Raw genomic sequence first — 24919 nt, forward strand, 5'->3', positions numbered from 1 at the left:
ATCCAGGACCCCCACCATTCAGGTCATGAACTTGAGTCAGATTCACTGTGTAGATCCTTGTGTCAGTTTGTCTTCCCCAGTTTCACCACATCTCTCACCACTTCTTATTCCTCTTCATCTCAGCCCATCTCTCCATCCATCTGCCGTTTTTGCCTCCATATTTCCAGTCTTTCCCCAGTTTCAAAATGTCAGCCTCATCTCTAACTCCATTCCTCCATCCCTTTCTCTTTATCTTCTGTGTCTTGCTGTGGCCCGTACTTCAGTCAAACACCATTCGGAATGTTTGACATTTTTCCTTCCAGCTCCCCCTCCCACCCATTCCCTATGTCCACCGACACTCACCAATGCACTCGAGGAGGGTGGAGTGATAATAGTATCCGAATGGACAATAACAGGAGTATCCTGGAATCGTGTTGACGCACACGCCATTCTTGCAGACTTCCAACCCAAACAGCGTACACTCATCGGCATCTGTGACCCAGAGAATCAAATTAAGCTCTTATCCAAAGATATAAGGTTTGGATAATTTAAGCACTGGGCCAGATTGAAAACGACAGGGTGTTGGTGCTGTTACGCGAGGTTTATTCGTCTCTGTGCTGAACTGAGGCTGTGGCCTGAAACTCACGGGCTTCTGATCAGCTGCAGTAATGACTGGCTTTGTGGCTATTAACTCAATTTCGTGAACTTCAGTTTAATGCTTATTTTTATTGTTTGCATTATTTGTTTTTTTTTTCTTTGCACATTGAGTGTTTGACGGTCTTCTTTTGCTTTAATGGGTTCTTTGATTTCTTTGATTTGTGGCTGCCTGCTAGAAGACGGATGTCGAGGTTGTATAATGTATACGTAGTTTGATAATCAATGTACTTTGAACTTTGAAGAACCTGAGTTACTGTTCAGCCAGGGGAAGGAACATTTCCTTGTGTACTGTACTGAGTAATAGTTTATTCAGGGAAAGGGCCAAAGTTACTATTTAGCTAGGGTAAGGACCATTCCTTGGTGTCCTGTACTGAGTAATAGGTTAATAGGGACTTCTGCTAACATGGTGGTACATCTGGATGCAGCAGCCTCTCGGGGGCCAACCTAAGGTTTTTTTCCTTGTTAAGTGTGTTTTTTATGATTGCAAGACAATACTGGACTCCAAGAACTGGGTACTAAAGGCCCATGCCATCAGTGAGCTGTTCGTTGATCTGAGTAGCTGGCTGCGGTATCAAAGGAGCTGGCCGGCATGTTGGAGGAGCCAGAATGGGTTTGGAGGGGCTCTATTGGAGACAATGGAGCTGGTGCACAAAGGCGGCATGCAGTGTAGACACAGTTGAATGTCCTGGATGTAGCTCTTGTGGCCGCAAGACCCTGTTGGACATTGTTAATGTAAGATACTGCAGGCCTGTTTGGTGAAATGACGGATGATGTGGGAGCTGCGTAGACTCAGTTGTAGTGAGGACTAGGCCTCAAGCTGGAGGCTTGCACACTGCTGCAGTCTGGGAGAGGAGACGCCAGAGGTGGTGCAGCGTGGCGTCTACGCTCGGCTAGGGATAGTCTCTCCTGTCAGTGTGGCCCTCCAGTGTTCGATTGGTGCAATGACAGGCTGGACTGCCAGGAACTGTACCATCGATTTGTGGGACATGTCACTCAGAGTCTTGGGCTATATAAGTGTGTTTTTTTTTGCATGACTATGGTGTTTTTTTTTGCTTGCTTATTTGAATGTGCTGTGTATGTTTTGCACCTTATATGGTTAAATGATAATTAAACTTGATTTGATTTTATTCGGGTAAAGAGTCAGAGTTACTGTTCAGCCTGGGTAAGGAACTTTGTTTGTGTACTGTACTGAGTATTAGTTTATTCAGGGAAAAAGTTTCCCCCTGTGAACATACACACCACACTTCGGACTTTGGTGATTATGGACTAGCAGATTTCTGTACAGTTATATAATTAATACTACAACACACTTACAACTTACTTAATTAAACATATCTTGCAGTATTGTTCCTGTGAATCGAATGATTTGAAATGGAGTTCATGAAGCAAACCCCTGATGGATTAAAAGCCAAATGTGAGAACCAGGGCCCCAGTGGTGGGTGGGGAAGGTGACAATCACCACCTGGTGAGCTCGATGCTGAGCCATTTTGGAGTAGTTTTATTGCAGATTTTGCTATCTCTCTTCTTAAAGCATTTCCAATCCCTGGAGATGAGTGTGGTGTTGTCATCACCAAGTGTAGACAATGAGAGGGAGGCCTGGGCTCTCTCTGTGGATGTGTCTGGAGGGTGAAATCAAAGTTGCTCTCATCGATATTTCAATCGATGCAAAAGTGCATCTCACACTGACCGTGGGCACAGCACCACTGAGCAGGCAGCAAGAGCAGGGACTACACTGAGTGATGGATGAGAAACTAATGCAGGGGATGAAAGTCAGAGCAGTTCAGCTTCCAAGAAGTTCAAAAAGATCCTTACATACTCTCTAAGACCCTCAGTCTCCAAGACCACTGGCAGTTTACTCACCTGTGTAACTCCTTTCACGTGTTGGGTGTAGAAGGGAAATAAACCCTCGCCCTTGAGGGCACAGAGACCGATATTCATCTGGAACAGAATCAATTCACAGATAAAGTTAATTAATTCAGGCCCCTGCATTCAAACGGCCTCTCTCTCCCTCCATGCCGTTGCAGTCCTGGGTCTTAGGCAAGGTTTAGTCAATGTGGTTTAAAGATTGGACACTGTGGGTCACTTTATGTTGTGATCTGCTTTCTGATCCCTCCTTTTTATTGTTGCTGTTTTGTGCGATTTTGATTGAGGCGGTCTGCAGATAACAACACTGCTGGACTGAACTAGAACTGAGCTGAGCTGAATATGCCTGGACTCTTTCAATTTTGTGTTTTTTTCCATCGATGAAGGGTCTTGACCCAAAACATCGACTGTTCACTCTTTTCCATTGATGCTACCTGGCCTGCTGAGTTCCTCCAGGATTTTGTGTGTCTCCATAACTGAAATATTCCCACAACCAATTATCTCACTTTAAGGACTCTTTATCTCAGTATTTCATGTTCTTGTCATTTATTGCCATTTATTTATATTTGTATTTGCACGTTTTGTGTCTTCCATTGATCCTGTTATAGTTACTATTCTGTAGATTGCTGAAAATGAAACTCAGGTTTGTATTATGATGACATACATGTACTTTGATAATAAAATTTACTTTGAACTTTGAATTTAGTTCCCTGATGTAGGAATCGGTGACAAGGCCAGATTTATTGCCTACCCCTACTTTCCTTAAAAGTTTGGGATGATTGACTGTCTTCAAAAGCTGGAGTCCTGCTGAAGGTAATCTCATGGTGGTTGTTGAGGAGAGGACCCTAGACATACACAACAGTCTCTAGAGTTTACAGAGAACGGTGTGAGAAGCAGAAAAAAAAATCCAGTGAGTGGCAGTTCTGTGGGTAAAAAACCCCTGGTTCATGAGAGAGGTCAGAGTGGCCACACTGGTTCAAGCTGACAGGAAGCTGAAAGTAACTAAAATAACCACGCGTTACAACAGTGGTGTGCGGAAGGGCATCTCTGAATGCACAACATGTCAAACTCTGAAGTGGATGGGCTACAGCAGCAGACTTGGTGCCTCAAAGAAGTGGCCTCCATCATTAGGGACCTTCACCATCTGGAGCATGGCTTCTCAATAATACATTCAACGAGGAGGTACAGCTCCTTCCTCTCCATCGTCCAATTTCTGAATGGACCATGAACCCATGAACACTACCTCACTATTCCTCCTTAGTACTATTTATTTATTAATTTTGGGTGGCGGGGTGGGGATGTGTCTCTACCAAAGGAGCTATAAGGCACTCCTTCCCTCCGCTAAGCCCCCCCCCCCCGATCAGGGTCACGTGGAGCCACTGGAGCAGGTGGCGGATGGTCGTATGAGCAGCTGGTACATATCTCAAGTCCTGTTTATGCGAACACTGACACCAGGCAGACAATCTCTGAAGAGATTGGGTCACCAGTCTTGTAAAGACACTGCCCAGGAGAAGGTAATGGCAAACTGGTTCTGTAGAAGAATTTGCCAAGAACAATCATGTTCATGGAAAGACTATGATTGCCTATGTCCTACGACATGGCACACTATGATGATGATGATGATGATTTATTTATTTATCCTCGCAGCTTATAGTATTTTTTAAGTCTTGCACTATTCCGCGGTAATAAAATAACGACTTTCCTGACATATGTCTATGATAATAAAGCTGACTCTGATTCGGAGAGAGTTGTTTCCTGGGCTGAAGGCCCATAACAAGTTGTGTGCCTCAGGGCTGGTATTAGGTCCTCTTGTTTGCAATCTATGTCAATGATTTGGATAAGAATGTGCAAGGTGTGGTGTGTAAGTCTGCAAATAAGATCAGAATCAGGTTTAATATCACCAGCATTTGACATGAAATTTGTTGTTATGTGGCAGCAGAACAATGCAATACATAATAATTGAGAAAAACTGTGAATTACGGTGAGTGTATGTACTTAGATCTTTGAAACTGGAGCACCCGGAGGAAATCCACACGGTCATGGAGAGAACGTACAGACTCCTTACAGGCAGTGATGGGAAGAGAACCTGGCTCGCTGATACTGTAAAGTATTGTGCTAACCATTACACTACCATACCACATATATTAAACTGAATAAGTAGTGCAAAAGAAGTAGTGATGTAGTGTTCATGAGTTCGATGCCCATTCAGAAATCTGATAGTGGGTGGGTGAGGAAGAAGCTGTTCCGTAATCATTGAGTGTGTGCCTTTAGTAAATAGTTCCCCGTTTATTGCTGAGGATCTCTGTTGCTTTGGTCAATACATCTACCGGGTATGGCACGGAGATCAGCACAGAGAAAACCAAGCCTTTGAGCAACAGTGAACAGCCAATGACGACAAAAATCACAGTCAGTGGACAAGGACTACAGACTGTCAAATGGTTCAAGTATCTTGACGCCATCATCAACCAGGAAGAATCAAAGCCTGAAGTCCTTGCAAGGACAGCCCGAAAAACAGCAATGCTGGCTGAACTAAAACCAATCTGGAGAGGCAATAACATCGCTCTCAGATCCAAGCTGAAACTCCTACATGCACTTGTGCTCTCCATCTTCTTGAATGCATGTGAATCATGGACTTTGACAGCAGAACTGCAAAAGAAGATCCAGGCAATAGAAATGAGATGCTTCAGAGGCTCCTTTGGCATCTCCTATACAGACCATGTCTCAAACGACGAAGTATGAAGGACCATCACCCAGCACATGAGACACTACAAAGATCTACTGTCCACAGTAAAGAAGAGGAAGCTGAGATGGTATGGCCACATAACAAGTTCAAGTGGACCCTGCCGGCACTGTAAAGCCTTGTGCTAACTACGCTAGCTACCTCAAGATGGACCTGAGGAGCAACTTTGTTTATACAAAGGGAGGTATAACGTGTAGAATGAGCCGACCGAGCAAGTGTTTTGAGGAAGATACAAAATACACTTTTGAAGGACAGCTGAACGGGTACATGGATGGTAAAGGCTTCGAAGGTTATGGGCCAAACATTGGCGGATTGGGACAAGCTTGGTTAGCATAGACTAGATAGGCCGAATGGCCTTTTTCCGAGCTGTATTAGTCTATGACTGTAAGGCTGTAAGGTTTTTGCTTCATTACACTTGGACTTCTTCCCTCAAATCATTATTGAATACTCTGACAACTGGACTGGGGCTGCTTTGTGAACTTGTATGGAAATCACAAATTTCACACATATTGCTGCCAATCTTTACCCTGCTCTGACTTTCAAATATCTCCTCTTCTTCCTTCTTCTCCCAGACAAAACAAGGATAATCTCTGGTGCTCACACTCCAGCCTGTCAGCACCCATATACAACGGCCACGTTTGCCACCAGACTATCTTCCCCTTCCCCCCTTTTCCACGGTCTTCAAATCTCCAAGCACCTTTTCCATTTCCATGGCCCACATTCTTTCTCATGGCGTTTTCCTACATGTTTGCAGAGATGTAACACCACTCTTCTCCCTCAACCGTTCACACTATTCAGCGACTCAAACAGTCCTACCAAGTGAGTTGTCATTTCCTTTAGATATCTTCCAAATTAGTGCATTGTCATATCCTCTACACTGGAGAAGTTAAACATAGATGGTCCGGTGGTTTTGGAAAACACCTGTATTCAGTATGCAGGATTTCAGTTTAATCTTCATTGTAACTTCTGTTGTTTGCCCTTTCTAGTTTTTCCCTTCATTTGTACCTGCTGGAACTCAATGTAGCTGTGTACTTGCAAATTTCTACAGGAGGAGAATATTCTAACTGGCTGCATCACTGATTGGTATGTCGGGGGGTGGGGGCATGGCTCAGGATCAAAATAAGCTGCAGAGAGTTGTAAATTTAATCAGCTCCAACATGGGCACTAGCCGCCAGGTATCCAGGGCATCTTCAATGAGCAATGCCTTAAAAAAGGCAGTGTCCATCATTAAGGACCACCAATCATCCAGGACATGTCCTCTTCTCATTGTTGCCATCAGGAAGGAGGTACAGAAGCCTGAAGACATACAATCTATGATTCAGGAGCAGCTTTTTCCCCTCTGCCATCAGATTTCTGAATGGATATTGAACCCATGAACACTACCTCACTACTTTAAAAAATTGTGCTACTTATTTAATTGAATGATTTAATATACATATACTTATATAGAACATAGAAATCTACAACACATTACAGGCCCTGTGGCACACAATGTTGTACCGACCATGCAAACTACTCTAGAAACTGCATAGAGTTTCCCTAGCGCATAGCCCTCTATTTTTCTAAGCTCCATGTACCTATCTAAGAGGATCTTAAAAGACCCTATTGTATCCACTTCCACCACCGCTGCCGGCACTGCATTCCACGCACCCACCACCCTCTGTGTGAAACACTTACCACTGACATCCCCTCGGTACCTATTTCCAAGCACCTTAAAACTATGCCCCCTCGTGCTAGCCATTTCAGCCCTGGGAAAAAGGCTCTGGCTATCCACATGATCAATGCCCCTCTATCAGGTCACCTCTCATCCTCCATCGCTCCAAGGAGAAAAGGCCAATTTCACTCGACCTATTCTCATAAGGTACACCGTCCAATCCAGGCAACATCCTTGTGACTCTCCTCTGCACTCTCTCTATAATATCCACATCCTTCCTGTAGTGAGGTGACCAGAACTGAACACAGTACTCCAAGTGGGGACTGACCAAGATCTTGTATAGCTGTAAGATTACCTCACGGCTCTTGAACTCAATCCCACGGTTGATGAATGCAAACACACCATATGCCTTCTTACCAACACTGTCAACCTGCGCAGCAGCTTTGAGTGTCCTATGGACACGAACCCCAAGATCTCTTAGATCCTCCACACTGCATTTGACCTACCAAATTGAATCACTTCACACTCGTCTGGGTTGAAGTCCATCTGCCACTTCTCAGCCCAGTTCTGCATTCTCTCGAGGTCCCGCTGTAACCTTTGACAACCCTCCAGACTATCCACAACACCCCTAACCTTTGTGTCATCACCAAACCTACTCACCCACCCTTCTACTTCTTCATCCAGGTCACTTATAAAAATCACAAAGAGGAGGGGTCCTAGAACAGATCCCTGTGGAACACCACTGGTCACCGACCTCCATGCAGAATATGAACCACCTACAACTACCCTTTGCAAGCCAATTCTGGATCCACAAAGCAAAGTCTCCTTGGATCCCATGCCTCCTTACTTTTTGAAGGAGCCTTGTATGGGGAACCTTATCAAATGCCTTACTGAAATCCATATACACTACGTCCACTGCTCTACCTTCATCAATATGTTTTGTTACATCCTCGAAGAATTCAATCAGGCTCATAAGGCACAACCTGCCCTTGACAAAGCCATGTTGACTATCCCTAATCAGATTATGTCTCTTGCTGCAATTCAGTTTTTTTCTCTATTATTATGTATTACATTGTACAGCTACAAATTTCACAACATATGCCGGTGATATTAAACCTGATTCAGATCCTGATTCAGTTCTATCATATCAATTTCATGTTCCACTCCTGATTTCTAAAATGATCTGCAGTCAATGCCTTCTGCCATTTCTAAAACCCTTCCTTTGATTTAATATTACCTTGAATTTCTCCTGTAGCTATGGGTGTTTGTGCTTGAAAACTATTTACCATTTGCTAAAACATGAGAAAATCTGCGGATGTTAGAAATGTCTCGGCCCGAAATGTTGACAGCACTCTTTTCCATAGATGCTGCCTGGCCTGCTGAGTTCCTCCAGCATTTTGTGTGTGTGTTGTTTACTATTTGCAAACACACCTGTGTATGCACTGCTGGTAACTGTCTAGAGCATTTTGTTACGTCCCAAATGTACTGACTTCTTTCTGCAAGTCTCTTTATTATAACCAGGCACTGCTACTAAACAAATTGTTTTAATGATCCATTTTCCTTCCTGAGAATCTCTTCTTCCTCTTCCTAATAAAATAGCCAAGGGAGCTGTGGTCATTTCTCACTTTGTGACACTTATATTAGTGAAGAACAACCTTCCCCAGACCGGGTGATGGACAGATTGTCAAACCCCTTCCCATACAACTTACTGCATCTCACTTCCTCCACCCCCTCTCCTCACAACTCCAAATGCAGGACAACGCACACAAGCTCAGCAGGTCAGGCTGTACCTAAGGATATGAACAGACAGTCAAAACGCTCTGGGACTGCAGCGGGGGGGGGGTGCGGGGGTTGGTGTGTAGATGCCAGAATAAAAAGGTGGGGGAGGAGAAGGAGGCAAGCAAGAAGGTGATTGACGAAGCCCGGTGGGTGGGAAAAGTCAAGAGCTGGAGAAGGAGAATCTGATAGGAAACTGGACAATAGGAGGAAAGCAAAGAGGAGGACACCCAGGGGAAGATGATAGACAGATGAGAAGAGGTAAAAAGTCAGAATGAGGTGGGAAAATTTGTCTTCCAGGAGGAGAAATCAATGTTCGTCCATCAGGTTGGAGGCTACACAGACAGAATATAAGGTGTTGCTCCTCCATGCTGAGGGTGGCTTCATCTTGGGACAAGAGGCGGCCATGGACTGCCATGTCCAACTCCATAAACCGGTTTATGCTGGAGACCTGTACTGAGTGTAACGGGCTCTTACCGGAGTCATACACAGGACACTGGTAGATTCTGCAGTCTTTGCCCCATCCCTCACCGACGGTACAGCAGCACTCTTGCCGTGTCACATTGCTTGCCAGGATATTCTGGCACAGCTGCACGTCATTCAGGTTGTAGTAGCATTCATTCTCCTCCCTTGCAGGCGTCGCTGGAAGAAAGAAGATTGGTAAGCAATGGTGGCTCAGCCATCATCTTCATGGATCACAGACACTGGACATCTGTTTATTGACAGAAATCACAAGACAGAAACAAATTTGTCAGCCGTGACCAGTATAGGTTACCCTGCACTCTCCATACAATCAATTGCATTAACTTGTCCCATTAACCATCTTACATTTTAGAGGGGGTGGCCAAGTTTGCAGAAGTTTTGAATATAAGTGGAGAGCAAGTAGTTTTCAGGAAGCAGAGAGGCCACAGAAGGACTTGGGCAGATTGGGGGAATGGAATACAGTTTTGGGAAGAGTATGGTAAAGCACTTTGGTAGCAGAAATAAAAGTGTAGACTGTTCTCTGAATGGAGAAAAAAATTTTAAAAACTGAGGTGCAAAGGGACTTGGGAGTCCTTGTGCAAGATTCCTTAAAGGTTAATTTGCAGGTAGAGTCTGTGGTGAGGAAGGCAATTGTGATGTTAGCATTCATTTCAAGAGGACTAGAATATAAAAGCAAAGATGTAAAGTTGAGACATTATAAAGTACTGGCGAGTAGTGTGAACAGTTTTGGGCCCCCTATCTTAGAAAGAATGTGCTTAAACCAGGGAAGCTTCAAATGAGCTTCATGAAAATGATTCCACAATTGGATGGCTTGTCACATGAAGAGCATTTGATAGCTCTGGGCCTGTATTCACTAGAATTCAGAAGAATGAGCGGTGACCTCATTGAAACCTATTATATGGTGAAAGGTCCTGGGAGAGTGGATGTGGAGAGGACGATTCTTGTGGTGGGAGAGTCTCAGACCAGAGGGGCATCCTTTAGAACTGAGATGAGGAGGAATTTCTTTAGTCAGGGGGTGGTGAATCTGTGGAATTCTTTGCCACAGGCAGCTGTGGAGGCCAAGTCATTATGTAGATTTAAGGCAAAGATTGATAGATTCTTGATTGGTTGGCACAGGAAGGGATACGGGGAGAAGGCAGGAGATTGGGGCTGAGAGGGAAAATTGGATCAGCCATGATGAAATGGCGGAGCAGTCGATGGGCCAAATGGCCTAATTCTGCTCCTATATTTTATGGCCTAAAGCTTAGTTTTTTTCTTCAGTTTATGCATAGATAGAAAGATGAACAAGATCTGCCATGATCTTGCCCATTCTCCTGATCTGTCTTAGTCCTTTTGTAGCATCTCTGCTTCCTCAAAACTACCTGCCCCTGCATACATATCTTTACGTAACAATTCCATCATCCAAATCATTGCAATATAATGTAAAAAGAATCTGTCACAACACAGACCCCTGTGGAACAACACTAGTCACCAGCAACCAACCAGAAAAGGCTCCCTTTATTCCCACTCTTTGCCTCCTGCCAATCAGCCAATGCTTTATCCATGCTAGAATCTTGCATATAATTCCATTGGCTCATAGCTTGTTAAGCAGCCTCGTGTGATATCTTATTAAAGGCCTTCTGAAAATCCAAGTACACAACATCAACCAATTCTCTTTTGTCTATCCTGCTTGTTATTTCTTCAGATTTCCAATAGGTATGTCAGGCAGATTTTCCCTTGAGGAAACCATGCTGACTACGGCCTATTTTATCATGTACTCTAAGACCTCCTCCTTAACAATCGACTCCAACATCTTCCTAACCACTGAGGTCAGAATATCTGACCTATAGTTTCCTTTCTTCTGCTTCTCTTCCTTCTTGAGGAGTTGAGTGACATTTGCAATTTTTCAGTCTTCAGGAACCATTACAGAATCTAATGATTCTTAAAGGATCATTTCTAACGTCTCCTCAATTTCATCAGCCACCTCTTTCAGAACCCTAGGGTTTCACACCACCTGATTCAGGTGATTTATCTACCATCACACCTTTCAGTTTCCCAAGAACCTTCTCTCTCAGGACTCACACCACCAGGTTCAGGAACAGTTATTACCCCTCAACCATCAGGCTCCTGAACAAAAGGGGATAACTTCACTCATTTAAGGACTCTTTTATCTTATTATTTCATGCTTGTTATTTATTGCTATTTATTTATATCTGCATTTTCAGTTTGTTTACAGCTTACAGTTCCTGATGTTTATAGTTTACAGTTATTGTTCTAGAGATTTGCGAAGTATGCCTACAGAAAAAAGAATCTCAAGATTATAAGGGGAGCAGGAAGGAGTTTAAGAATGAAATTAGGAAAGCCAAAAGGGGCCATAAAAAGGCCTTGGCGGACAGGATTAAGGAAAACTCCAAGGCATTCTACAAGTATGTGAAGAGCAAGAGGATAAGATACAAGAGAATAGGATCAATCAAGTATTATAGTGGAAAAGTGTGTATGGAACTGGAGGAGATAGCAGAGGTACTTAACGAATACTTTGCTGCAGTATTCACTATGGAAAAGGATCTTGGTGATTGTAGGGATGACTTGCAGCAGACTGAAAAGCTTGAGCATGTAGATATTAAGGAAGAGGATGTCCTCTTGACTGGACAGGATGTACCTCAGGCTACTGTGGGAAGTGAGGGAGGAGATTGCTGAGCCTCTGGCGATGATCTTTGCATCATCAATGAGGATGGGAGAGGTTCCGGAGGATTGGAGGGTTGTGGATGTTGTTCCCTTATTCAAGAAAGGGAGTAGAGATAGCTCAGGAAATTATAGGCCAGTGAGTCTTACTTCAGTGATTGGTAAGTTGATGGAGAAGATCCTGAGAGGCAGGAATTATGAGCATTTGGTGAGGCAAAATATGATTAGGAATAGTCAGCATGGCTTTGTCAAAGGCAGGTCGTGCCTTATGAGCCTGATTGAATTTTTTGAGGATGTGACTAAACACATTGATGAAGGTGGAGCCATAGACGTAGTTTATATGGATTTTAGCAAGGCATTTGATAAGCTACCCCATGCAAGGCTTATTGAGAAAGTAAGGAGGCATGGGATCCAAGGGGACATTTCTTTGTTGATCCTGAACTGGCTTGCCCACAGAAGGCAAAGTGTGGTTGTAGACGGGTCATATTCTGCATGGAGGTTGGTGACCAGTGGTGTGCCTCAGTGATCTGTTCTGGGACCTCTACTGTTCATGATTTTCATAAATGGCCTGGATGAGGAAGTGGAGGGATGGGTTAGTAGGTTTGCTGATGTCACAAAGGTTGGGGGTGTTGTGGATAGTGTGGAGGGCTGTCAGAGGTTACAGCGGGACATTGATAGGATGCAAAACCGAGCTGAGAAGTGGCAGATGGATTCAACCCTGATAAGTGTGAAGTGGTTCATTTTTGGTAGGTCAGATATGATGGCAGAATATAGTATTAGTGGTAAGACTCTTGGCAGTGCGGAGGATCAGAGGGATCTTGGGGTCAGAGTCCATAGGACACTCAAAGCTGTATGCAGGTTGACTCTGTGATTAAGAAGACATATGGTGCATTGGCCTTCATCAATCGTGGGATTGAGTTTAAGAGCTGAGAGGTAATGTTGCAGCTATATAGGACCCTGGTCAGACCTCACTTGGTGTACTGTGCTCAATTCTGGTTGCCTCACTACAGGAAAGATGTGAAAACTATAGAAAGGGTGCAGAGGGAATTTACAAGGATGTTGCCTGGATTGGGGAGCATGCCTTATGAGAATAGGTTGAATGAACTCGGCTTTTTTCCCTTGGAGCGCCGGAGGATGAGAGGTGATCTGATAGAGGTATATAAGATGATGAGAGGCATTGATGGTGTGGATAGTCAGAGGCTTTTTCCCAGGAGGGCACAGTGTTAAGGTGCTTGGAAGTAGGTACAGAGGAGATGTCAGGGGTAAGTTTTTTACGCAGAGAATGGTGAGTGCGTGGAATGGGCTGCCGGTGGCGGTGGTGGAGGCAGATACGATAGGGTCTTTTAAGAGACTCCTGGATAGATACATGGAGCTTAGAAAGATAGAGCGCTATGGGTAAGCCTAGGTCATTCTAAGGTAAGGACATGTTCAGCACAGCTTTGTGGGCTGAAGGGCCTGTATTGTGCTGTAGATTTTTCTATGTTTCTGTGATAGTATGTGGTGACATGTATGTACTCTGATACTAAATTTTACTTTGAACTTTACACACCTGTTTTTGAGGGGGATGGCCACAGAGATCCTCTGCACTGGCTCCTTAACCCCTTTCCCTTTCTGACACTCAACCAGTCTCATGTGTCCTGCACCTTGGGTGTAACTACCTCTCTGCACGTCCTGTCTATCACCCCCTCAGCCTCCTGAATGATCTGGAGTTTGTTCAGTTCCAGCTCCAGCTCCTTAATGTGGATTGTTAGAAGCTGCAGTTGGATGCACTTCTCACAGCTGTAGTCGTCCAAGAAACTGGAGGTGTCCCTGGCTTCCCACATCCCGCAAGAGGAGATTGCAATACCCTGCTGGCATCTCTACTGTCCTAACTTAGCAGATACAAAGAAGGGAAGGAAGAAAAAAACTTAACCCAGAGCTTTTCGATTTTTTTTCCTGCTTTCTCTGACTGAAGCCTCCCTTTGCTGAATCCTCAAGATCACCACACTGACTCTGTTTACTCAGACTATGGCCACTGCACTTGACCCTGCCTTCCTTTAATTTGCTCTTGCTAATCAATCCCAAATGGCGATTGGTTGCTAGTCGAAGCAAATTTTTTACTGCTGCGACTTACTGCTGCTTTTCTACTCGGGCCTCAGTTCACATCTGTTCTCGGGATGAGGATTTCCATTCCAGAGCACCTGAGATGTCCTCCTCACCTGGTTTCACCTATCACCTGCCAGCTTGTTCGGCTTCCACACAACCCACAACCCCCTCCCCCACCTTCCTATTCTGGTTTCTTCCCCCTTCCTTTCCAGTACTGATGAAGGGTGTCGGACTGAATCATTGACTGTTCATTCCCCTCCTTTGGTCTGACTCGCTGAATTCTGTAAGGCCATAAGATATAGGAGCCAAATTAGACTATTTATCCCATTGACTCTGCTCCACCATTTCATCATGGCTGATCCAATTTTCCTCTCAGCTCCACTTTCCTGCCCTTCATGCCCCAACCAGTCAAGAACCTATCAACCTCTGCCTTAAATATACATAATGACTTGGCCTCCACAGCTGCCTGTAGCAAAGAATTCCACAGATTCACCACCCTCTGGCTAAAGAAATTCCTCCACATCTCCGTTCTAAAAGAACGTCCCTCTATTCTGAAGCTGTGTCTTCTGGTCTTAGACTCTCCCATCATAGGAAACATCCTCTCCACATCCACTCATTTGAGGCTTTTCACCATTCAATAGGTTTCAAAGAGGTCACCCCTCATTATTCTGAATTCTGGTGAATACAGACCCAGAGCCATCAAGTGCGTTTCATATGATAAACCATTCAGTTCTGGAATCATTTTTGTGAATTCCCCAGCATTTTGTATGTGTTGCTCTTATAAATCACCCATCATGAAATGGCAGAGCAGATTTGATTAGCCTAATGGCCTAATTTTGTTTCTATTTTATGGTCTAAAATCCATGTAGCAACATTCATAGCTCTATCAATTACTTTTGTCGTCTCCTTAAAAAACTCACTTTGGTAAGACAATAGAACAACATTGAATATTAGAACAACATTAGCTATTACCCAGACCTCTCCAGTGGCTAGAGAGGACACAAATATATTGTCAAGGCCATAGCAATTACATCATCTGCCTTTTTCAGAATTCTGGGATATATCCCATCGGGGTCTGAGGACTTATCCTTCTTAATGATCTTTAAGAGAGGCAACACTACCTCCTTCTTTATCCCAAAATATCCTCACAAATTAGCACTTTCTATACTGACCTTCAAATCTCCCACATCCTTTTCCTTTGTAAATACTAATGTAAAGTACTCATTTGTGATCCTCAGCCTTCAACACCCTGAGTGATTCTACTCTCTCCCTAGTTATCTTCTTACTCTTGTTGTATAGAATGCTTTGCGATTCTATTTACTTCTACTGTTCAATTCATTTTCAGGGCCCTTCCTTACTCTTTTTAATACATGTTTGAGTATTTTTCTAGTTTATTTATAATCCTCAATGGCCCCGTTTGACTTTAGCTTCCTGAACCTTACCGAGTACAAAAGGCAACAGCAGGCCGGTACAGCGAGTAAGAGCTTTGACCGGTGGCCGATCTGGACACTGGAAGTTTTGAGAGGAAGGGACTTCAATCAGGTCCACTCCTGAGTACAAAAGGCAACAGTGGGTCTGTACAGTGAGTAAGAGCTTTGACCACCAGCTAATTGGCTTTGCAAGTGATTACCAAGAGCAAATGAAAGGAAGGCGGGGGCAAGCAGATTGGCCATAGTGGACAGAGTCAAAGTGGTAATCTTGAGGCTTTAACTCTTCAAGGCTTCAGAGAAGAGAGGCTTCGCTCAGAGAAGGCAAGCAAATAAAAAGACAGTGGATATATACATCCTGAAGAGGAAGAAGTATTCTAAAGTCAAGATGACACACTGTGGTTAATAGAGAAGTCAAAGCCAACATAAAAGCCAAAGGGAGGGCATATAATACAGCAAAGATTAGTGGGAAGTTAGGGGATTGGGAAGCTTTTAAAAACCAACAGAAGGCAACTAAATAGCCTTTAAGAAGGTAAAGATGGAATACGAAAGTAAGTTAGCCAATAACATTAAAGAGGATATTGGAGCACTGGAAAATGACAGTGGAGAGGTAGTAATGGCGGACAAAACAAGTAAGTAAAGAGTCAGTCTTCACTGTGGAAGACACAAGCAGTATGGTGGAAGTTCCAAGTGTCAGGGGTCACCAAGTGTGTGAAGTTACCATTACTAGAGAGAAGGTTCTTGGGAAACTGAAAGGTCTGAAAGTAGATAAGTCACCTGAACAAGATGGTGTACATCCCAGGGTTCTAAAAGAGGTGGCTGAAGAGACTATGGTGTCATTAGTAATGAACTTTCAAGAATCACTAGAATGGTTCCGGAAGACTGGAAAATTGCAAATGCATTCCACTCTTCAAGAAGGGAGAGAGACAGAAGAAAGGAAACTGTAGGTAGTTAGTCCGACCTCAGTGATTGGAAAGATGCTGGAGTTGATTATTAAGGATGAGTTCTCAGGGTACTTGGAGGCACGTGATAAAATAGGCCATAGTCAGCATGGCTTCCTCACGGGAAAACCTTGTCTGACAAATCTGTTGGAATTCTTTGTAAAAATAACAAGCAGGATAGCACAGAAGAATAGGTTATGTTGTGTGCTTAGATTTTCAGAAGGCCTTTGACGAGGTGACATACGTGAGGCTGCTTAACAAGCTACGAGCCCATGGTATTGCAGGATGGATAAAGCAGTAGCTGACTGGCAGGAGTAAAGAGTGGGAATAAAGGGAGCCTTTTCTGGTTGGCTGCCAGTAACTAATGGTGTTCCACAGGGGTCACAGGGACCAATTCTTTTTACATTATATGTCAATGATTTGGACGATGGTATTGATAGTTTTGTTGCAAAGTTTGTAGACGATATAGAAACAGGTGAAAGGGCAGCAAGTTTTGAGGAAGTAGAGAGGTTACAGAAGGACTTAGACAGATTAGGAGAATAGGCAAAGAAGTGGCAGATGGAATACAGTGTCAGGAAGTGTATGGTTATGCACTTTGGTAGAAGAAATGAAACTATTTTCTAAAAGGAGAGAAAACACAAAAACTGAGGTGCAAAGGGACTTGGGAGTGAGTCCTTGTGCAGAGTTCCCTAATATGCATATTGAGTCTGTAGTGAAGAAGGCAAATGCACTGTTAGCAATCCTTTCAAGAGGACTAGAACATAAAAGCAAAGATGTAATGTTGAGACTTTATAAAGCACTGTGAGGCCTCACTTGGAGTATTGTGGCAGATTGGGGCATCTTATTTTAGAAAGGATGTGCTGAAACAGGAGAGAGTTCAAAGGTGGTTCATGAAGATGACTCCAGGATTGAACGGCTCTGATGGCTTGTTTGATGGCTCTGGGCCTGTATTCACTTGAATTCAGAAGAATGATAGGTGACCTCATTGAAACCCATCGAATGGTGAAAGGCCTTGATAGAGTGGATGCGGAGGGGACATTTCCTATGGTGGGAGAGTCTAAGAATTGAGGATACAGTCTCAGAATAAAGGGTCGTCGTTTTAGAATGGAGATGTGGAGGAATTTCTTCAGCTAGAGAATGATGAATCTGTAAAACTCTTTGTCAAAGGCAGCTGTGGAGGCCAACTCTTTATGTATATTTAAGGCAGAAGTTGATAGATTCTTGATTGGTCAGGGCATGAAGGGAAGGGGAGAAGGCAGGAGAGTGGAGCTGAGAGGAAAATTCGATCAGCCATGATGAACTGGCATAGCAGACACGATGGACAAAATGGCCTAATTAGAAACATAGAAAACCTACAGCACAATTCAGGCTCACGATGCTGTGCTGAACATGTACTTACTTTCGAAATTACCTAGGTTACCCATAGCCATCTATTTTTCTAAGCTCCATGTACCTATCCAGGAGTCTCTTAAAAGACCCTATTGTATCCACCTCCACCACTGTCGCGGGCAGCCCATCCCACACACTCACCACACTCTGTGTTAAAAAAAAATCCCTGACATCTCCTCTTTACCTACTTCCAAGCACCTTAAAACTGTGCCCTCTAAACTAATTCTGCTCCTAGATCTTATAGTCTTTGCTCTGAGGTGTGCAAGGTTGAAGAACTTGCCGTCGGACCTAGTGTGTAGGTACACTCCGTCATCAGATGTCCTGAAAGCGTACAACAGTACGAGGGAGAAGAAGATCCCGAAGAGCATTGGGGCAAGGACGCAACCCTGCTTCACTCTGCTTTGGATGGGGAAGGGCTCTGAGGATGATCCAACAAATTGTACTGTTCCCTGCATGCCGTCATAGAAAGAGGCGATGAGATTCAGCAGCTTTGAAGGGCATCCGATCTTCTTCAGGAGTGCAAAGTGGCCTTTTCTGCTAACCAGGTCGATGAAGGCAATGTACAAAGGCTGTCTCTGTTCCCGGCTCTTCTCCTGTAGCTGTCTGAGTGAGAAGATCAAGTCGATGGTGAACCTCTCTGCTCTGAAGCCACACTGGGACTCAGGGTAGACGCGTTCTGCCAGTGTATGCAGTTGCTTCAGAATCACTCAGGAAAATGTCCTGCCAATGGTGTTGAGTCGGAATATGCCTCTGTAATTGTTACAGTCGTCGTGGTCTCCCTTATTCTTGAACAATCTGATGATGTTTGCGTCTCGCATGTCTTGGGGAATTGATTCCTCCTGCCAGCACTGGCAGAGCAGCTCATGAAGATGGCTTAGGAGCACTGGTTTCCCGCACTGGATCACTTCTGCAGGGATGCCGTCTTTGCCTGGTGCCCTGCTGTGAGCAAGCGAGTCGATGGCCTTGCTGAGTTCTTCCTCTTTTGGGGTTAGGTCCAGCTCTTTCATGACAGGTAGGGCAGGGATACTGGCAAGGGCTGACTCAATGACCATGTTCTCAGCGGAGAACAGGTCCTGGTAGTGCCTGGCCCACCTCTCCATCTGCTTGGCACAGTCTTTGATGACTTCACCGTCCTTGGACTTCAACGGAGCGACCTTGCTAGCGGTGGGCCCGAAGGCTTTCTCCATCCCCTCATACATGCTTTGCACGTTGCCACGGTCGGCGCAGGTCTGGATGTCCTGGCACAGGTTCTGCCGTAGTCAATTGTGCAGCGTCTAGTCGTCCTTTGAGCGTTGTTTCTTGCCATTCTCAGTGCAATGAGATTCTTTTCTGATGAGTCTCTTTTGTAGTGGATCAGAGCTTCTCTCTTGGCATCAATGACAGGTTCCATCTCAGACAGGTGAGATTCAAACCAATCTTGGTTTTTCCTCTCCTTCTTCCGAGGGATGACATGGCAGTGATGTATATGGTATCACGAATGAATTGCCACCTCTCCTCCATGGTTGTGGCTGTATTTGACCTGTTCCGGGAGATACTCTTCGCTGATGATGCTGCCCTGACATCACACACACAGTCTGGTCTCCAGAGGCTAGTCAGTTCCCTGGCACATGCTTGCCAAGAGTTTGGCCTCACCATCAGTCTGAAGAAGACAGAGATCATGGGCCAGGACGTCAGCGAAGCCCCCAGCATCAGCATCGGTGACCGCACCCTGCAAGCGGTAGATGAATTCACCTCCCTAGGATCGACAGTCTCCAGCAACCTGTCCCTCGACCCAGAGCTCAACAGGCGAATAGGGAAAGCCGCCGCTGCTATGGCCAAGCTGTCAAAGAGAGTGTGGAAAAACAACAAGCTCACCACAGCCACCAAGATTGCAGTGTACAGAGCCTGTGCACTGAGTACCCTTCTCTATGGCAGCGAGAGTTGGACAACCTACACACGCCAAGAGCACCACCTGAACAGCTTCCACCTACGGTGCTTGTGTCGGAGCATGGGTATTTCCTGGAAAGACCGCGTGTCAAACAAGGACGTCCTGGACCAGGCCAACATGCCAAGCATGTATGTCCTTCTCACACAGTGACGACTGCGCTGGCTTGGCCATGTCTGCTGCATGCAGGATGGCCGCATCCCCAAGGACATCCTATACGGAGAATTCGCTGCAGGATCCCAGCCCACAGGGCGCCCACTGCTGCATTACAGGGACGTTTGTAAACGTGACCTGCAGTCTGCTGATATCAGGGAGGACGCTTGGGAAGAGACAGCTGCAAATCGCTGCACCTGATGACAGGCTGGACGTACAGGCATTACCAATGCAGAGGGAAAACCAACTCGACTGTGGTGGGACAGAAGAGAGAGAAGGGAAGCTGTGGCAGTGACGACCCAGCCGCGGCCATCAGCCATCAGCCTTCGTGTGCAGCAGCCGTGCCAAGGACTGCCGCTCAAGAATCGGCTTATTCAGCCACAGCCAACACTGTTCCACACCCAACTGAGTCCTAAACCGGGCGCATCCATTGTCTACTTAGACTGATGGAGCTATTAATTAATTAATTAATTAATTAATCTTATAGTCTTAGGGTCTTGTATGTTTCCTTTTACTTCTTGGCAAAATTCATCAGATTTCTCAACATCCAAGTTTACCTGACCTTGTCCTTCCTTCCGCCACCTGTACTCTGTGCAGCTGGTTTACGAACACCCTCTGCTTGTGGATTTGACTAAAAACAGCTGTCCTGGTCAACCCTCCCCTAGTTTCTGCCTAATATTTTGGAATTTGCATGCTCCAATTAGTCCAACATCCTTATCTGGAGTTCTCTTAACATTTAAGGAGTTGAGGCCACCAGAACATAGAACAGGAACAGGCCCTTCGGCCCACAATATTGTGCTGAATCAGCTAAAAACTAAATTAAAAACACCCAACAACTAATCCCTCATACCTACACAATGTCCATATCCCTGCATCTTCTTCATATTCATGTGCCTATCTAAACATCTCTTAAAAGTCTCTAACGTATTTGCCTTTACCACCTTACCAGGCAGCACATTCCAGGCATCCACCACTCTCTGAGTAAAACACTTACTCTCACATCCCCTTTGAACCTACCCCCCTCATCTTCAAAGGGGAAAAATACTCCCCATCTTCTCTACCTATGCCTCTCATAATCTTGTAAACCTCAATCAGATCTCTTCTCAGCCTCTGCCATTTCAAAGAAAGCAACCCAAGGTTGTCTAGCTCCTCATGATAGCACATGCTTCTCAACCTGGCAACATCTGCACACCTCTTCTGCACGCCTTAACGTCCCTCCTGTACCAAAACTATATGCAATATTCCAGATGTGGCCAAACCAATGTTCTGTAAAGTTGCAATAATGTTGCCTATTCACTGTTCGCTAACTGCTTTTCTACTGACAGTTAGGTCACCTGTCCAGGCACCAACAAGGGAAGCAAGTGACAAGACAGACAGAGTGGGAGCTGTATACCCTCAGCTGTAGCGAGGACTAGGCCTCAAGCCATGGGCTTGCCTGCTGCTGCAGTCCAGGTGAGGAGATGCCTGAGGCGGTGTAGCGTGGCGTCCGTGCTTGGTTGGGGGCTGGCCTCTCCCACTGGTGCTGCCTTCGGGTGTTCTATGACAGGCAGATTTGCTGGAAACTGTACTATCAATTTCTGGGTTATTTTGTTCAACGTCTTCGACTATATATATATATTTGTATGAATAGGTCTTTTTTGCTTGCTTTTTGAATCTGCAGTGTATATTTTGCATCTTGAGGAACGCTGTTTCGCTCAGCTGCATTCATGTATGGCTGAATAGTAATTAAATTTGATTTGATTTGACACTTCCCAGCAATCAGATCCAGCATGGCCTCTCCTCTCATGAGACTATCTACATTCTGATTTTTCTTATTTAAGAAACACTCCTGACAAAATTCTGTCCCATCTAAACCTAGGGAGGTCCCCATCTGCACAGGGGAAGTTGAAGTTATGTAATACAACAGGGGTTCCCATCCTTTTTTATGCCGTGGACCAACACTTTTAAGTAAGGGTTTGGAAAGCCCTGCACTACAACAACCTTGTTTTTTTAATCTTTCCATAATCTCTCTGATATTTCCTGCATTTGTTCAGTGCTTTGATATTACAGCAGAACTCTCTAATTTTCCCAGTGCTCTGTTAGAAGCCCATACGATATAGGAGCAGAATTAGGCCACTTGGCCCATCGAGTCTGCTCCACCATTTCACTGGCTTATCTATTTCTCTCTCGGACCCAGTCTCCTGCCTTCTCTCCATATCCTTTCATGCCCTGACTAACTAAGATTCTATCAATCTCTGCCTTAAATGTATCCAATACCTTGGCCTCCACAGTCACCTGTACCAATGAGTTCCACAGATTCACTACAAATTCCTCCTCACTGTTCTAAAGGGACGCCCCTCTATTCTGAAGCTCTCTTAGACTCCTCCACCAGAGAAAACATCCCCTCCACATGCACTCTATCAAGGCCTTTCAACATTCAACACACATCAAAGTTGCTGGTGAACACAGCAGGCCAGGCAGCATCTCTAGGAAGAGGTGCAGTCGACGTTTCAGGCCGAGACCCTTCGTCAGGACTAACTGAAGGGATCCCTTACTCACTCTTCCTTCAGTTAGTCCTGACGAAGGGTCTCGGCCTGAAACGTTGACTGCACCTCTTCCTAGAGATGCTGCCTGGCCTGCTGCATTCACCAGCAACTTTTATGTGTGTTGCTTGAATTTCCAGCATCTGCAGAATTCCTGTTGTTTGTTCCTTTCAACATTCAACAGGTTTTAATGAGGTCCCCCCTCATTCTTCTGAATTCCAGTGAGTACAGGCCCAGAGCCATCAAACGCTGCTCATATGATAAGCCTTTCAATCCCGGAATAATGTGAATCAATTATATCATCGGAAAATGCCTCCGTGCACAGAATGCTGCCTGAAATCCACAAACTAATGGCCGCTTTACCGTAACAATGCTCTTTGTCTTTGAATAAATCTGACAGCACCTATCCCCAAAGTGTGAAAGTATGGCTGTGAACTGGAGTACAGAGCCTTGCAGGGGCTTAGTACTGTCCAGGCCTTTAGCAGGTAGAGAGTGGAATGTACCGTGCGCAGCTCGACGATTGCATCGTCCTGTTATGGGGTCAAACTCTTCCTTCTCATCCAGGCAGATGCACAAGAATGAACCAGGGACATTTTCGCAAGATGCTGCACCACAAACACCTTGCATGATCTGACACTCGTTCACATCTGCAAAGAGAGAAAATGTGTTGATTGAAGTCAGAGCAGTAAACGTGGCTGCCACAGTGAGCCCACTGCCATGATTGTTTCATAAAGAACTGCCTCCAACTCAACTCCAGATTCAAAGTATATTCATTATCGAAGTATGTATGCGGTATGCAACCCTGAGATTTGTCTTCCCCACAGGCAGCCATGAAATAACCATGGAACCGTTCAAAGAAAAACATGAACCACCTCCATGCACAAAATAAATCAGATCTCACAAACAACAAAAAAAGGTGGAAAAAAGAACATAAAACACAAAAGCAGAAGAGTCCAGGTAATCAACAATCCTCAGGGTACGTGAATGATTATTGTGGGAAATAGAAGCACCGAGTGGGAGGTGGTGTTGCCTGGCCGGCTCACAAGAAACAGACATAAATGGGCAATTTTTGGTTGGCAAGAAGCAGTGAGTGGTATGCCATGGGCCTACAATTAAGTGACTTGGAGGAAGACACCAAAGCTGTGTTGCTAATTTCCCAAATACACAACCAAGGAGAGTACATTGCAGAGAGGATATATGAAGTGTCAAAAAGATGTAGAAAAGTTAACCAAATGGCCAAAGATCAGCAGATGACATGAAGGTTGGTGGTACTGTAGATAGTGTAGAAGGTTGCCATGGGTTACAATGGGACATTGATGAAATGCAGAGCTGTAAAGAGAAGTGGCAGACAGAATTCAATCTGGAAAGTTAGGCAGTGATAAACTTTGTGGGAGTTCAAACTTGAAGGCAGAGAACAAGGTTAATGGCACGATTCTTAGCAGTGTGGGGGAAAAGGGGGAACTTGGTGTCCAAGTCCACTGAGTCCCTCAAAGTTGCCACACAAATTGATAGGGAGGTTAAGAGGCATTCGGTGTGTTATCCTTCATTAGTCAGGGGTTTGAATTCAGAAGCTCTGAGGTAATGTTGTAGCTCTATAAGACTCTGGTTCGACCACACTTGGAGTATTGTGTTCAGTTCTGGTCACCTCATTATAGGAAGGATACCGAAGCTTTAGAGAGGCTGCAGCGGAGATGTACCAGGATGCTGCCTGGATTAGTGAGCGTGCATGCTGAGGATCGGTTGAACGAGTTAGGGCTTTTCTCTTCAGAGCAAAGGAGGGCGAGAGACGACTTGTGAAATCAATAAGATGATTAGAAATATAGTCCTGGCCCGAAACTTACTGGATAAGTGAGAGACACAGGGAGAACTGGAGGTCTTCGTACATGATTCACTAAAGGTTAATAGGCATGTACAACGCATAATTCGGAAAACTAACAGAACGTTATGGTTCATCACAATGAGAATTGATTACAAAAGTCACAAAGTTTTCCCTCTGTTATAAAAATCAGTTTATTCTTATCTAAGGAATTCCGGTTATCTGGATTATAAAAGGTGATGGACTTTCTAGAGGCTTCATCTTTTATTCCTTATTCTTTTTTGTCTTTGCATTCATTGCCGTTCATTTACTTCTTACCACTGTTTCTCAGCTCTTTATTGAGTTTGCTTAGTATTTGTACGTTTGTTTTTTTAGTTTAAAATAAATAATTGTAAGAGTTAAGACTGCTTGTCATTCCTGACTCGCCGAGAACCCCAAGGATCGGAAAACAAACAAAGATCGAACAGTATGTATACTATCAGCAAGAGACAACAGTTAGTGGCACTTGGTTCCTTCATCATCATAACTGACAATTAGCGCAGGTTTGTTAGAGGGAAACCATACAGGAGATTGGTGGATGCTACTGCATGTCTTTGCAAAGCTGAAGCCTCAGCGATTCAGAGGTTGTCTGGGAATGGAAGCAGAGAAGTGAGCAATGGTTGCCAGGCAGGAGCCCCTGGAGTTGGGGATTGGGATCTCTGCTCCTTTCGATACACACTAATAGTGGGGACTTGGATAGAAGCATCATTTCCTGGAGATCTAGAGTGTGAAAGAAGGAGGACGGCAGTGAGAGACTTCAGGGGGGCAGGGCAGGGTGTGTGAGGATGGAATTTAACAGTGATCCACTGC

The 24919-nt window shown here is 44.7% G+C and overlaps 1 protein-coding gene across 5 annotated transcripts in view; it reads right to left on the bottom strand.

Moving 5' to 3' along the window:
• The window catches only part of LOC140206160 (latent-transforming growth factor beta-binding protein 4-like), a 182823-nt gene that overhangs the window by 13979 nt on the left and 143925 nt on the right, over nucleotides 1-24919 (bottom strand). For 4 of the 5 annotated variants that reach the window (XM_072274402.1, XM_072274401.1, XM_072274403.1 and 1 more), the window contains 4 exons: nucleotides 22758-22901; nucleotides 9147-9311; nucleotides 2497-2574; nucleotides 343-471 (listed from right to left, as the gene is read on the bottom strand). In XM_072274402.1, coding sequence (XP_072130503.1) covers nucleotides 343-471; nucleotides 2497-2574; nucleotides 9147-9311; nucleotides 22758-22901 — 516 coding nt within the window. The remainder of the gene's footprint in view (nucleotides 1-342; nucleotides 472-2496; nucleotides 2575-9146; nucleotides 9312-22757; nucleotides 22902-24919) is intronic. The other variant, XM_072274404.1, reaches the window with a different exon arrangement.

Source organism: Mobula birostris, chromosome 12, assembly GCF_030028105.1.
Source record: "Mobula birostris isolate sMobBir1 chromosome 12, sMobBir1.hap1, whole genome shotgun sequence".
Taxonomy (NCBI): domain Eukaryota; kingdom Metazoa; phylum Chordata; class Chondrichthyes; order Myliobatiformes; family Myliobatidae; genus Mobula; species Mobula birostris.